This window comes from Glycine soja, chromosome 5, assembly GCF_004193775.1.
Source record: "Glycine soja cultivar W05 chromosome 5, ASM419377v2, whole genome shotgun sequence".
Lineage (NCBI taxonomy): Eukaryota > Viridiplantae > Streptophyta > Magnoliopsida > Fabales > Fabaceae > Glycine > Glycine soja.
The window spans coordinates 39,655,087-39,670,973 of NC_041006.1; the positions used below are offsets into that span (position 1 = coordinate 39,655,087).

Here is a 15,887-nt window from a genome sequence, read left to right on the forward strand (position 1 = left end):
ATCCAATAGAACATTGTTAACTCTGCATAATGTAGGACAAGGGCATAAAAGCAAAAAGTAGAATCCGCCCAATAATTTTGACTTGAATGTTTATATGTTGAACTAGATATTGACGTAATAAATTATTCATCCCAACAAAAAGTTGATTAGTTAAGTTGGTCTTTCTCTCATGTTGTTGGGTATAGCTCTCTTCCCTTCTCAAGCAGAGAAAGGCCTAATATTAGAATTTCATCGTGTATCTCGCACACCAAGAAGGGTCAGATTGGGGCATAATAGAAAAGATCATTCTAGTGAGAATAGCAGCTTGAGAGATAGGAGAAAATGAAATGTCAAATTTTTTTACACACAAGGGTAATCTCTGTTAAATTTTGCTAATGGAGAGTACACAACTGTCAGAATTTTAACAAGTTCATCATATTTGATTCTTTAATTTTAGCAGAAGAGATTGTGATTTGGTGCCTACAGTGCAAGTAATAATCCTATAATTATCTGTCTTTTTTAGAAAAATTTTCCACCTATTTTAAATATTTTACTTAATTTTTCTTTAAGAAAGTACGTCTAACAATACTACAAGGAAAGAAAAAAACTATTTGATTAAAATAGAAAGATATGTATAAATAAGTTGAAGAAAAATAAGTCCTACACTATTACTTTCTTTTATAATTTGACGGTAATGAAATCTGAACCTAAGATATTAGGTAAATAATTCAAATTGTTCACTATTAGGGCAATTCTAGGGAGTATCACGTACTTATAGGTATGAAAGCATCCGGTGTATTGTTAAGTACTATTAAATATATTCAAGCTTTTAAAGTATGTAGATAAGTAAAAGTACATTGTTATGCTTGAAAATTGATAATAAATCACGGTTTCTTTTTATAGTTAATTTTAATATCAAAACAATATTCTTATTTTATTTGTTTATTAAAAAGAAGGCCTATTACAAGATTTTTTTTGTTTTTGTTTTCCAGAGTATCTCTCACTTAGAAAGACTAATATCTTAAAATAAAATTAATTAGGTGCTAAATTGGGATGCCTCCTCACTGAATTGTTTTTCCATGTTAATAAATCCAAGATCACATGAGTTCCTTCCACTTGCATCCACACATGTTAAAGACTAAGGTGTGTTTGATTCCCTTTTCATTTTTGGTTTTAAAAAATATTTCCTAGTCAATACAATTTTGAATTTTATGTTAAATTCTGGCCAATACTACGAGGATCACTTTAACATGTGGTCCATATTGGAGCATGATTTTAAACCCTAGGATTAATCTTGCAATAGTGGGCTCTTCCACGCTAGATTTTTGCCAATCTCCTCTCACTACCGCTCGCCATTGTCGAAGGCGATTTTTCGACAAAGGCGTTTCGGTTTTATTTTTCCTTCTTTCCTTGCCACCTCCGGCGACTTCGTCTTCTTCTTTGAGCCGTCACCTCCATGAAGAGGAAATCCAGAACAACCAAAAACAAAGATTTGAGATTGGGAAATCTAGAGGCAAGATCTGGTGCGGCGCTCCCTGAATCGCAGTTGTTCTCGTTGCTGCTCTCTCGGTGGTTTGAAGAGGTGACGGCGTTTCCGGTTGAAACTATGGTTTTGGGATTTGGGGAAGAAGGAGATGGTGGAGGTCAGGGAGGAATAAAAAAGCCGCAGCGAACAGCGACGGGTAAGATTGTTGGGGAAGGTTGCGGATCCAGTGTAAACTGTCTCATAGTAATTAATAAATCCAACGGTTCAAAATTATAATTGACCACCTATCAAAGTCAAAGTGGTTTACTCTACAATAAGCCATATATTCTCATCCAAAATTTATTAAATTCTGCAAATTATTTTTAAAAAATAAACTAATAAAAGCGACCTAAAATTTTAGCATGACAAAAGAATTTCGATTCTAAAAGAGAATAATTAGTTGCAGCAACCTAGTCGGGATTTTACAAGTTGAGAACATCCTACCAGAGGAACCAATAGTGGTTGAAAATAAAATCCAATGCTAGAGTGGGCAAGGCATTGTATGTAGGATTCACACTCGTTTATCTATGATATGATAAAGGTTCTATCACACAAAGACTTGTTAAATATAAAATAAGTTCTATCACACAAAGACTTGTTAAATGTAAAATAGGTTTTTGGCTACGTAAAATACATAGTATATCAAATATAGTTTTGAATGATTGCTTCAAATTATATATAATAATTGATGGATTATATAAATGAAGATAATTCAAATTATTTTATGTGTTAAATTAATTTGATCTTGTTTTACTTCGATTTGATTTTCAATTAAATTTGCGTGTTATCATTTGTTTTATAAACTTAAGAATATTGTAGTATGTTTGGTTGAGTGAAATGGAAATAAATAAAAAAGCTTATATAAGGATTTTTTTTTTCTGTTAGTTGAAGAATAAGCGGAAGGAAAAAAAGGAAGAAAAGTTTGTTTCTATAAACGAAAAGTTCAATTTTTCTTCTTCTTCTTCTCCTTCAAATTGAATTTCCAAATTTTCTCTTCCTCATTTTAAATTTTTCCATCCAACCAAAAGCATTAGAGTTGAATTTAAATAATTAAACTAATAAAAAATTAACACTTTGTAAAAGACAAAATATAACCAGCTGAACTAATAAAAGACAGGGAAGGCACACAAATATCAGAGTTTGACAGATGTCTATTGATTAAGGTGAACATTTTGGAAGCTAAAGTAGGTCATCTATAATTTTGGGTTTCAAGGTGCGTATTTAATTTTGAAAGTGATGCGTGTAATAAAATGGATATAGCATTTGTAATTATGTGTTATATAATGAAACAATACTCTTATTAGGGACAAAAGGTTATTACATCAACGTTTGAAAGATTTGACTATTGTTGCCATGGATGGGGATGCAATTGGATTGTCTTGTTTATTATGCTTGCGTGTTAGAATAAGACACGGCTAGAAGAACCTCCGCATGTAATACTCACGTTATAGTATAATCTTTTCAAAAGTAAATTAAGGTATATTCATTGTTGTTAAAAAAATATTATTAATTAAAATATTCAAAACCAATGAAGTTTTGAAGCATTTTATTTAAAATTAATAATAAATGCACTCTTATTTTCTTTATGTGGTCTTGTTTTAACATTCAATAAATTTATGTCACATAAAATATTATATAATACCAAATCAAAATAGTATTTAACCAAGTAATTAGATAAAAATATCAATATATTAAAATTAAGGTTGAATGATTTGGACAATACTTAAATTTAATTTTTGATAGAAATAAGTTTTGATTAAATTTTATTTAATCTTAACCGAACTCTGAATTAATTAAGATTTTTTTCCTTAATAAACTTGAGGATTAAGATAAAAAAAAGTTTTTTAAAGTTTTTATAATTGATCTATTATTTGTTAAATTAACAATAAAAAACAATACTAACCTTTTTTAATTAATTAAAATGTTTAATAAAACATAATAAGTATTTCTTAATATATTAAATACCAAATTAAGAAAAATATTATTCAAGTGGGTAAATTAATTTGGCACATTAATGTGGTGTAAAACTTTGTCTTACCCAATATATCGAAGAAGGAAGAACCTCCAGACTAAAGGGATAGTCCAAGGACCGCAAATTTGATTGGAGAAGGGAAAAAACAAAGAATATAAATAGGTTTTAGAAGAGTAATTTGTCCGTTTCTATTTTCTGAAATCAATATTGAGTTGATGCCCGCAATTTAACCTAAAGTCAAACAGCTTATGATGACCCTTTACAACTAATACGAGGACGTGACTCCATTTTGTTACTCAAATAATTAAACTATAGAGGAAGCATATTAAGCACACTTTGATGGGGGAAAAGGCCCTAACCGGATGAAATCTCAGCCATCCTTTAATTTTATTATTTGATAAATTTAAATTATAAAAAAAAAGGTGCGAATAGTTGAGATTGATTAAACTAAATATTCTCCAGTTTTCCAAATTGGCGTCCGTTTGAAGGATTGGTCTAAACTCTAAACAGTTTATAAATAACATTAAGTTGTGGTTTTAAGATATAGACTTAGAAAAAATTGAGTCAATTTTGCGATGTTCAATGGACTTGATGTGGCTAGGTTAGACTTACAAAGTGTAGGTTCGAAAAATAAATCTTAGTTAACTCATTATTATTAACTACAATTTTATTTTTAAAAAATATACATATCTTAAGATTTTATACATCAAATATGTTTAATTTTAGACTGGACCAATAAATCCGCCGTCCCTAAGAAATTCAGTCTTACTTTTACACTTTGATTTGGTGGGCCCGGGCCAGACCGGATTAGACATGAACCGGATGGGCCAATTTGCCATCTCTAAATTAAATTGCCTTCAATAAAGTTGAGAGAAGCTTAAGCATATGGTCATGACTCATGATACGATATTTAGATTTGTACGTATAAAAATATATATGTTAGAATAGATCATTTTTTTAAATAAATTTCAGTATTTTAAAAAGTAAGTTCTTAATTCTGAGTGAGAGTGAGAGATATTCCGTACTAAAATAGAAGAGTTGAGAGACCATGGAATGGATGTGCCTAAAAGCAGAAAGAAATACGTGCGTTAGCTATCAACTGATTTCAAACGTCAATCATTCTAGTTACATGATATCATGCAATACTTGTCTTATGAAAAACAATAAAAATGATTAGGCTACGACGTGTTACCATCCTACATAGCATAATTAATAATACTGCTTACGTGACCAAGATGGTTCTTAATTTGATTCTATTGTCAAAGAAATGGAAAAAGGCTACAGGAAAGGGAAAGTATCCAAGTGGGCTTGCTTGTTAAGCATTCAGAATATTACTGATATTATATTCGGTTTAATAAAAGCGTTATGAACGATTATAGTCAAGAAAGTGACTTCATTATTGTTAAATGTAATTTTTTATCTGATACTACTGGTGCATGTACTATAATTATTTTGCATTTGCCTACACGTATATCATGTTTCTTTTTTCCTCTTTAGCAATGATAATTAAATTGATAGTGATGAACGGATCATACGTGCAATAATATTATTTGTTTTCAGTAATTTCTTTCACCTATCTATATATGCATGATATTCCCTCTTCTTACTTATAAACATATATATTGTCATCTAGTTTAGGGGATTGCTTCCTTTCATGGACACCAACAAAGAGATAATATGAACCTTCTTTTTTCTAGTTACATGCTCCCATATGCGACAAATTTAATTGTTTTTGTTTGATACCATAGCAATGCCAAATCATTTCCTCAATTGAAATATATACATTCATTTCTATTAAAGCTTCTATCTATGTTTTCAAAGAAAGTTTTGAAAGAGAATAATGAATATATAACCCGAGTGGAATATTTATATGATTAAAATGTGGAACAGATGAGATAAGGATAGAAAAGGGTAGAAAAATTCCACTTGGGAATATTTATATAATGAAAATTTCTGGTGTCTGGCCAGTGTAACCAAAAGGGATAAGGTTCATGTGGTCTTCATTCTGTCTGTGGAAGTAAATAATTCCTTAAGGACAGTGTTCAAACATTACTTTAACTCACCTTTGAACATTGTTATTTCTTCATGAGCTTTCAAACATTAATCCTACATGCCAGCTACGAGAGAGAGAAAATAAGGTTATAATTTGAAAACATTACAAGAGCAAGAGAACAATACTTCATGAGGTAGAGTTTGAAAGAAAGACAAACACACTGATACAGAACAAAAAGGAAAACAAAAGAGGAAGATTCAATGAAAACAAGAGATGTACAATAAGAAAACATAAACTGTTGTATATATACTTATATAAGAGAAATATTGAGGGATACATCGGTTTGGTTGTCCTTACCTTAAGGCGTCTTAGAACCAGAGAGAAAGAGTTTGAAATATGAATTTGCCACAAAAATTTAAAACATTAATGATTTTTATACTGTGCTTTTACTTTGAACCAATATAGAAATGACTTTTTAGTACAATGGTACAGAAAAAAAATTGACTAAATTTTCAGAAGTTAGAAAAAGGCATTTATTAACATTTTATATTTTTTTTCCTAGGTTAAAGATCACGGATATTTTATAACTCAGTGGATCATAGATCAATTCTACTCGTAGTGTGTAACTGTTGCGGGTCCAAATTTTTTTTACACACGATGATAATTATATATGAATTTTCCCGCTATGTGAACGCACCACAGTCTCACACCATTGCTCTAATCCTTTAAATTATTAATACTTTACACTGATTGTCCGAAAAATTGATTTAGAAAGTATTTTTTAGATTAGTTTTCTGTACAACTAATTTAGAAAGTATTTTTTATTTTAATTTTAGATGTAGAATATTTATCCCAATATTAAAAATATATCATCATCTTACATATTGCATCAATTTTTCAAGAATCATTGTAAAAATTCAATGTTAAAAGCATTTTTTGTGAAATCATTTTTTTGCATTTTCTTTCATCACCAAATATGAGATAGTCAAATCACAGTTCAACAGGTCGATGGTTGATTTAAGTAATGTATGTTTGATTATTTTTTTTAAGTCTCAGGTTCGAATATATATAAAAAAAATTTCAAAGCCGCTAATTGTATTAATTACATTGTAAAATTAAAATATTTTCCATAAAGGGCACCTCTATTCTAGAAATTAAAAAAAATGCATAATCAGTTAAGATATTTGCAATTCTATTTTTCTTTTCTACCGAATATGATAGAAAACTTCTTGAGTAATTATAAAATTAAAATACTTAAAATTACCACATTTAATTAATTTTAAATTTAAAAAAGAGTTATTTTATTTAATAGTTTTCCATTTGAAAAAGAGTTATTTTAAATTTAAATTCCTAATGAGTATTAAATTAAAGATTCATTAGTATTTTTGTCTTAAGTTTTGCTTGTGTACATGGGTGCGGGCAACGATGAGGACAAAGCTGAATTTCAAACTCGTAATGATATTCAATTATTCAAAGATTACAGCTATACGGAGAATATGTCAGTGACACAGCAACAATATGAGACCCACATAGTCATTAAACTCCACTTTGTATTATTGTTATTTTGTTTCATACACTTGTATTAATTATATATTAAATGACAGTCTAACCCTGCTTTGGCTAGGATCTTAGCAATTTGAGCAGCATTCTTGCCTTTGATTTTGTTGTGTTACTACACTGACTCTGCAGAAGCAAGAGCAACCGAGTCAAAACTCCACTCTCAATGGCTTCTTCTCTTGCACGCTCAAATTCACCACAAACAGTTAAAAGCACTTCAACAGCACTCTCACTACATTCTTGATCAGATACCCTGAAAACCATATTCACCATAGTTTGAACACCATTAGGGTGTTTTACCAATGCCTCTTTAGCACTTTTCAGCCACATAACTTTCTCTATTATTCTCATTGCCACTGGTGCCATGTTTCTTCTTTCTGATGTAATGTATCTCATAATTTCTTCTATTGCTCCTCCTCTCACCAAACTCTCTCTGTTGGATTGCAACGAACATAGTGCTGACATGGCTTTAATTGCATCCCCAGAAACCTCGTAATTTTGATTAACAACTTGAACAATCTCGTGCACCAGTTTGTGAGAGTTTCCAAGAGTAGAACATAAATCTTCTGTCTCAGAGGATGATGATGATGACTCTATAACACGGCACAAGCTAGTCTTAACCGAGTTAGTACCCTTTTCAAATAGTAGCACAAACGTGGTTAATTTAGACCCATCTTTGATCATATTTAGAGGCTCCAAACTACCAAGTGGCAGCAATTTTTTAATGCAACAAAGTGCTAGCTCTATGAAGTTCATGTCAATTTCTGGTGACACTTGAGTTCCAAAAACTAGTTCCAAAAGCTGTGGTAGGAAATCCAATTGGAAGAAGCATGATTTGTTAAAGGAACAATACTCGTCAGATAAGAGACTGATTTTCCCAAGTGCTTGGAACTTGTTTTCTAAGCTGCTTTCATGGGATTCAATGTTGCTTTTCAGAGAAGCTAAGGAGTCAATAGTTGAAGCTTCAGGGTTAGCAGGGTCGAATTGGTGACACAGTTGAAGCCATTGATCGATCAAGTGGCGAAGAGTGTGGTTGGGAACAGTGGATGGATCATGAAGCTTTTGCATTGTGACAGGACACGTGAGGTTACCCAGAGCAAGCCATTTTTCTATGTTTGATCTGTCATAGGTTTGGCCAGTGCATAAAGTCACAGGATCTTCCAACAAGTCTAAACTGATGGGGCATCTAAATAAATGGGGAATGGCGTTTTGAGATTCGTTCATAACTGAAGATTCCCAAGAACAAAAAGAAGTAAATATTGTGAGGCTTTAGAATGGGAGACATGCATTTTTTAAAGAAGAAATCAAAGTGCCACACTTTTTGTTTCCTCTTTTAGCTTCTAAAGCCTTGAGAGAGAGAAGAAGGATGAGAAAGAGGCAGATGCAAGAAGAAGCATGGAAGTGGTGGTGGTGGCTCAATTATAAAAGAGATGATGACCATAAAATATTGCATCTGTGGAAGTGATGGATAAAGAAAGAAAGAAAAGTCAGAAAGTTGAAGACTCACTCAGTCATTGGCAGGAAGGGAAGTTTCTGTAGGTCTGTAATTCTTGGCCACAATAGTGAGCCATGGCAAAAACAGAAACCAACAGTCCAAAAAATAGATAAACCTTCTTCTAGTGAAAGCAATTAAGAAAACTAACAGTGAGCGTGGGCCCCACCCCGGGCATCTTCTTTATCAATCCAGTCAACCCAAGACACTCCTTTGCTTTTGTCCAGTCAAAAATATTGATAATCCACCTTTATACTTACAAGCTAAAGGAAGCAAATTGCGGCCTTCATGCGTATTTAATTTGGGTTCCATGATTAATTCTGAAATTTAAAATTGACTTAATTTTATGATAAAGTATTTAAACATAAATTACATTATCTCAAAATCAATTTTGTTAACGTCCATCTAAACATCAATTTGTATTTTCTTGCTTTTTTGGTGCATAGAGTTTTTTTGTCTATTTATTTTTTGACTTTTAAAATTAATTCTTGTTTTTAAATTTTATACTCACACGAGTGATTTTAGTACTGAACAAGTACTTGAATAAAGACATAGCGGGATTAATGAGTTGTGAACACTTGTTTTCTTTGACCAAGGAAAAAAAATAAAAATAACTTAAAAATGAAGTTTTTGGATAGGTAACCAAGGATATTCCACGACACAATTATATAGATGAATATATTGTATGCCAACAATTAGGAATTAAAATGATAAAGATGATTACAATTTTAAAAGTTGCTACATAAAGTTATAGCATGTAAATATAAATTTTGAAAAAAAAATCAATAAAAAATTAATCTTTTATTTTAAAATTAATATAGTAAATAACACTAATATGAAATAATACTTGAACTCATTCAATAATTTTTATCAATTTTTCCAAAAATAATAATTATACTAAAATCTTAACTCATTTAGCGCGTAATTACTGCCAGTAAAAAAAACGAGTAATTACTGCCTCACAATCAATACTTTTTCTCTAGATACCGACTAATAAAATTTGAGTCTAATTCACACTATTATCTAAATTAATTTACTTAATCCTATCTAGTTTTGATTTTTATTTTTTTTTATGAAGAAAAATTTAAATGGGTTAAATTTTGAAGACTCGTCAGAGTTATAAGATGCATCAAGACTCACTAAGAGCTTATTGATTATTTCATCAACAAGATCATGACATTAATAATGATATTTAAACCCACGTGATAAAATATATCAACTAAATTAATTTTTGTTGACATTTTTTACTATTCTTAAAGCAAAAGAAGTGTGTCTCGATCATTCTCACATTTTTTTTTGGCATATTGTCTAACTGATAATATAATCAAAGGAAAATAATCATATAAATATCAAATATTTTTAAAATATCAATGTGTTTTTTTATTAAGAGATATTTAGAGTTTATTATTTGATACCCAATTAACCTTTTTTTTTATTAGATCGATTCATTTTGGAAAAATGAACTCTCAAGATACAACTCTATAATCAAGTTTAAAATTGATAATTAACGGACAAAATGTCAAACTATTTGTAATAATAATTTTTTTTTCCTTTTGATAAATATAAAATGTTTTGCACTTCTAGAAACACCCCAAATATCCAGGTATCCTAGGGTAGCGGCATTAACCCGATAGTAGTGTTTCAACTTTCAACTTCATACGGATTCCAATTACCTACAGTACACTCAAGAAATTATGCATTTACACACGTTCAAATTAGATCCATTAGACAAAGGCGTGTGGCTAAGGTTTCGTTCTTATAAGTCAGACAAAATATAATTTGAATCATATGTTCCATTTTCATCCAATAACTCCGATTTATGTGACTCTGCAAATGTCTGATTTCATTTTTGACCAAATCCATTCCACTTTATAGACTACTGTTACTTTTATATAATTTACCCTTTTAGAAAAAAAAAATCCCTAAAAAATTACGAAATTACATAAGTGGGTATTAATATTTGAGATCTGATTTTTTAAAATCGACTTCTTATTTTAAAAGGAAAATTAACATTTAGTTACTTTATAAAAAAATTGTCAATTAACATGATATATACATACACAGTAAATAATAAATTTAATAAATTTTTATTCAATATTGAGATATTTTACTTTTTATCTAAAACAAATTATTCACTTTAAAATAATAAGGTTTTAAATATTAATTAATGGGATTAGTCTAAAAAAGATTGATTTCCTTTAAAATAACCAACCAACTTTCAAATTCTTAACCAGAAACATGCATTCATATTAATGTCCAATTATACTTGGAATAAGTCTCATATCAAGAATAAGTCCTCTAATGTTGAAAAATAAATATCTCGAAGGTAAAGTTTACAGGATTAGATATTTGGATGTGATTTGATAACATCTTCATACCGGATAGTCCAATAAACCTAACAACTATCATTAAAATAGATTTTGAATTTTAGTCTAATTTAATTTTACAAAACTGATTTAATAGTTATTTTTCATTCATATACTTTAAGTTGCACATGTCGTTAGGTGATATAAAATCTCTAACACTCTGTACATTTAGAAGTGTATAAAGATATGAAGAATACCCGTGGAAAAACAAATTCAACCATATATATGCAGTACACCTATAGATATCCAACCAAAACGAATTTCTCAACTTACTGAATTTTGCAGAATATCAATCTTGCTTGTTTCTAGTAACTTTTTTTACAAGTTCCCCGACTTTCTTCCATGAAAAAAAATATTTTTATACATTGATTTATAAACCTCGTATTTGCGAATTTGTGGTTTAATATATTTTACATTGATTTTTTTCTTCTTTCAAATATTTAGTGCTTCAAAGTTCAAACACACATTAATTTACTAATGTTTTTTTTTCTTCAGAAAATGATAGTAAATATACGTTATTTCAAGCATACTTGATTCGAAGGCAAGATAAAGGTTTATTAAGAGATTTATCTTTAAAGCATTCACTCATAATTTTCTTACATTGTAGATATTCGGCAGTGATCTCCATGTGTGTGTGACTACTAAGAAAAAGTAAACACATACATATAAAGAATTTATATCCTTATTTGGTCTTTTCAGATTAGTTGAATCAATAATTTTTAACGATGATAGCTGGGACCACAAAATCAAAGAAAAAGGATATGACTACCGCTTCTTTTTTTTTATAAAAAAAATATTACTATCTTTTTACCACACTTTCTGGCAACTAATTTATAATCCACGTACCTATCACGTGAATAATGTAAGAAAACTAACTTCATTAATTAATGTTCTCCTTTTCTTTTTGAAGATATTAAATTTTTTTTGAAAGGTTTTTGAAGATATTAATGTTCCCTTGATAACAGGTAAGTTTGACAACAATAAGAAATTTTAATTTTTCATGGACTGACAGTTTCTGAATCGTTTGAATTACTTTTTATATATGAAACATTATTTAATAAATAAAATTTATATAACATCTTGATTAAGGTGGTAGAGTAATTTACAGGTGTTAAACCGGTTTTGATTCGTGGGAGCAGCTTGTTTAACCTATTTTTTCAAATGGATCAAAACAATACTATTAACATGAGAATTTATTTTGGCATGTCCTATTTTGGTTCGTCAAAAAATAAGGTAGGATGAGTTTTTCTCATAATCAAAAATAATATTAGAGAATTTTATAATTATTTATACATTTTATTCAATCAATCAATTAGGTTAGACTCTTTTAATAATAATATTTAAGTAATATTTTAATAATTTTTATACATCCTGTAATATTTAGGTAATGTTTAATAATTTTCACTCATGCCGTAATATTTAATACTTCCAGCATCCCAAAATAACTAAAATTTTTGTCTTTAAAAATTATCTCAAATTAATTGATATTCTCACTTTTCAATGAGATATGCATACAACTATTCCAATATTGATCTCTAATAAATATTGTTGTCTTGAAAGGCATAATAATGTATTTATTAAAATTAAGAGAAAAAAATAAGAACATTTTAATAAAATTATCACCTAATAAATACCAATTCTCTTGGAATGCTTGCTTTGTTAATCTATGTAAAAAAATTTAAACATCAATTATTTTGGAAGGGATGGAATAATATTTAAAAGCAGAAAAAAGAACAAAAAACGTTAATTTACGGAGAGAAAAATATATTTAATCCTAAATATTTATGATAATTATTTAAAAATTATATATCATAAAGAGATACTGAAAATCCCAAGAGAAAAAAGGTCCATTTTGACAAAAAAAAAGGAAGAAAGAAAGCCATAAGCTACTAGCTAGCCACTATGTGCTGGTTAGCTCGTCTTGTGATTAATAAATAATAATGTATAAAAAGTATGTATAAATATCTAGCTGCGTGGGTTGTTTCATCACAAACTCTCCAATAATTCTTTATTGTTATTAGTGTTTTAGTGATTCGTTCCCATGGATCTGATCACCGTGCAACTTCTATCAGGTCAAGGGAATCCACGGTTAGACTTTCTGATACAAGTTAGTCTATTCAATTTTAAGAAATTTGTTGGAGCAAATTAATACGGAGATATTGTTGTTATTATTTAGTAGGTATTTTTAAAATATTTTTAGTAATTTCTCTCTCTTGTGGTCAACCCTTTTTTGAGCTTTCAATCAAAGATGTTCTTTGGAGCACCATTCTTGATTACCGCTTGCCCTTTTATTATCGAAACAACATGCTCCAAGATCTTGTTAAGGTATGCTTTCCATTATTAGAAGATAGTCGAATAATAATAAAAAAGAGGCTTTGAATAAAGACATTGTGGCTCTAGATATATAAAAGGAGACCGGGCAAACAAAAACTTATTGAATAAACAGATTGTAGATCAATCTAAACAAATCAAACGATAACGAATGATTCATTAGGAATAAAAATAGACCAAGTTAAACCATACTTTAATAAGTCTAATTAATCTTGATTTTTTTTCTAAAAAGATAAAATTTAAGTCTAACTTATTTAACTATAAAATATCCTTTTTCTTTTAATTTTTTGACTTGGCTTGACCTAGCCTAAAAATATATTTAAAAGTTTATTTTGTAAGTTTTATAAAAGTTCAATAGGCCTATTGACCTATTAATAATTAATAACAACTTTTATATTGTCATATGCAGTATATATTATATAAATATAATAATAATAGATTATAATGTTTTTAAATAGATCAACCTATCATATGCATGTTTAATAGTTTTTTTTTTACGCTAATAGGTTTTTTAAGAAGTCTATGTCAAACTTTTTAATAAAAGAGGCCAGACATGTCGTGCCTTATTTAGGTCAGACTATAGGATCCTGATAATTAAGCCACCTAATTTATTTCCATCCTTATTCACAATTCTTCAAGCACCAAGCCAAGATGAGTGGGGCTTTAGACGGTTGGCCAAACGGATCAGTTTAATACCTTGATTCTTATATTCTATACTTAATTTCTATTTGACATAGTTTCCCCCCTTTTTGATGCTGTCATGTTTCAGGTTGGTTTAATTTGTGATATTTATCACGTCGTGCATGCACGTTGTATTCCACGATCACAATTTCAGAAAAAAAAAAAAAGCACAATTACAAATATTACATTAATCATTTCAGAAATATAAATGCTGATGAAGAAATCATTGGTCCTAATGATACATGTGATTGGGAGGAGAAGAATCCCACTAGATCAATCAGTTTTTTTATTAAAATTAATCATCAATAAGTTAATAAATATTTCATATTAATAATATAATTAAAAAATGAAATATAAATGCGGTAGGAAAACTGATCAAAAGTTAGAATCTCAAAGAGGTTTATTAGTAATTATTTATGGCGCATGAGAAGAGAAGTCAACTAATTCTAAGAAACAAGATCATATTAATTTAAATTGATGATACGATTGAGAGATCAAAGAAAGAGACCATTCTAAGCCCTCTTTTTATGTATAAATATCCAGTCATCAGCCACTTAGGCAGTTATCACAATATGCAATTTTGCATATGGTGCATGCTTCAAGCTTCTGATATATGATCCCTATATTTCACAGAACACCATTTCCAGGAAGTAGACAAATTAAGGTCAAAGAAGATGAAGCAGGCATTGCAAAAAAATGCATAAGGTGTGACTTGACTTCTCTTCCGTGTAACCATGATGGATAAGCCCAAAATCTTGATCAAGAAGAATCTACAAAAAGAAAAACAGATTGCTGTGCATCCACTGTCACAGAGAAAACCTTCTGTCACACCTTCAAATGCTACCCTATCCTTACTTCAACCTTCTTTCAAATTCTTGGCCACAAATTCCACCACCTCATCGCCTAGAGCTTTGTCAATGAACAAAGTAACCAAGAGCCTTGAACCATCATCAAGTGAGGTTAGAAACATTTCCTTCAACTACAAGCTACAAGAAATTATTCCAAAAAGTGACAGGGTTAAGGAAGAGGGATTCACATGCAGTGCACTTTGCATGCATCTTCCAGGGTTTGGCAAAACAAAGCCAGTTAAAGCAAGAAAGGCAGAAACCCAAATGCATGCTGCCGTGAACCCTGTCCCTGTGTTATCAAAGCCAAATTCTTTGGAAAAATTTGAACGTAGTTCCCTGGTTTCAAAAGCAAGAATTCATGAAAATGAAGGAGATAACTCATTCAGTTCCTACTTTGATTTGCCGTCTGAGTTGTTTAAATTCAGAAGCCATAATGCATAATCCCTGGTTACGTGCCAGAGACAAGGAAATTAACGTCTTTTTAGAAGCACAAGGCGCATATTGAGTATACTATATATATATATATATTGAAGATAACTCTTTCAAAAATGAAGTCAGTAATATATAGCAGTTACTTTTGTTAAGTTTTATCAATGTTATATGCAGTTGTTTTTACGTGAGCTACGTGGATGTTAACTCGTTATATGATGTACCTTGTTTGATATAAGATCTATATAAATATACAAATTGATCGCACAAAGCCTGAAATCATGCACAAACTACATAGTGTAGTCTGAATCTCTGGCTATGATACTGTCTCCACAAAGTTTGATATATGCAAATGCAACTACCATGGAAAGGAGCTTCATGCTTTATGTTCATCTAAACAAAATGACTTCACTTTGGAGAGTTAGTGTGGTCTTAATTGGATCGCGCATCTGATAGATAACTCACTAATTTCACTAGAAAATGTACTGTAATATAACTTAGGAGTATGCATTAACACTGTCAACACATTTTTAAGACAGTGAAGAACAGTTTATAAATTACAACACCCTTATTCTTAATAGGGATGTTACAGCATTAAATTAATTAAGGTATTACACCCCAGGAAGAGAACGGAAATTGGTTTTGTAGGATAGAAATCTCGCATATTGAGAAAAAAGAAGTAACTAGAAATTGGTTTTGTAGGATAGAAATCTC

The 15,887-nt window shown here is 29.9% G+C and overlaps 2 protein-coding genes and 1 long non-coding RNA gene across 3 annotated transcripts; 1 reads left to right on the forward strand and 2 right to left on the reverse strand.

Annotated features, from left to right (window-relative positions):
* Positions 1-5,388: 5,388 nt before the first annotated feature.
* Positions 5,389-5,885, reverse strand: LOC114411599. Its single transcript, XR_003666497.1, has 2 exons — positions 5,827-5,885; positions 5,389-5,593 (listed from the first exon to the last, which is right to left on the reverse strand). It is a non-coding gene; the product is annotated as an uncharacterized LOC114411599 (long non-coding RNA).
* Positions 5,886-6,911: 1,026 nt separating this feature from the next.
* Positions 6,912-8,583, reverse strand: LOC114413228 (U-box domain-containing protein 25-like). The gene has a single exon (XM_028377496.1). It carries the CDS (start codon positions 8,248-8,250, stop codon positions 7,090-7,092), a length of 1,161 nt encoding a protein of 386 aa, XP_028233297.1. The 5' UTR covers positions 8,251-8,583; the 3' UTR covers positions 6,912-7,089.
* Positions 8,584-14,630: 6,047 nt separating this feature from the next.
* On the forward strand, positions 14,631-15,185 carry LOC114411389. Its single transcript, XM_028375086.1, has one exon. The coding sequence runs from the start codon at positions 14,631-14,633 to the stop codon at positions 15,183-15,185; it is 555 nt and encodes a 184-aa protein (XP_028230887.1).
* The last annotated feature ends 702 nt before the right edge of the window (positions 15,186-15,887 follow it).

Excerpts from the sequence above, each read along its gene's own strand:
- LOC114413228 (XM_028377496.1), bottom strand. The coding sequence starts at position 8,250 with ATGAACGAATCTCAAAACGCCATTCCCCATTTATTTAGATGCCCCATC.
- LOC114411389 (XM_028375086.1), top strand. The coding sequence starts at position 14,631 with ATGATGGATAAGCCCAAAATCTTGATCAAGAAGAATCTACAAAAAGAA.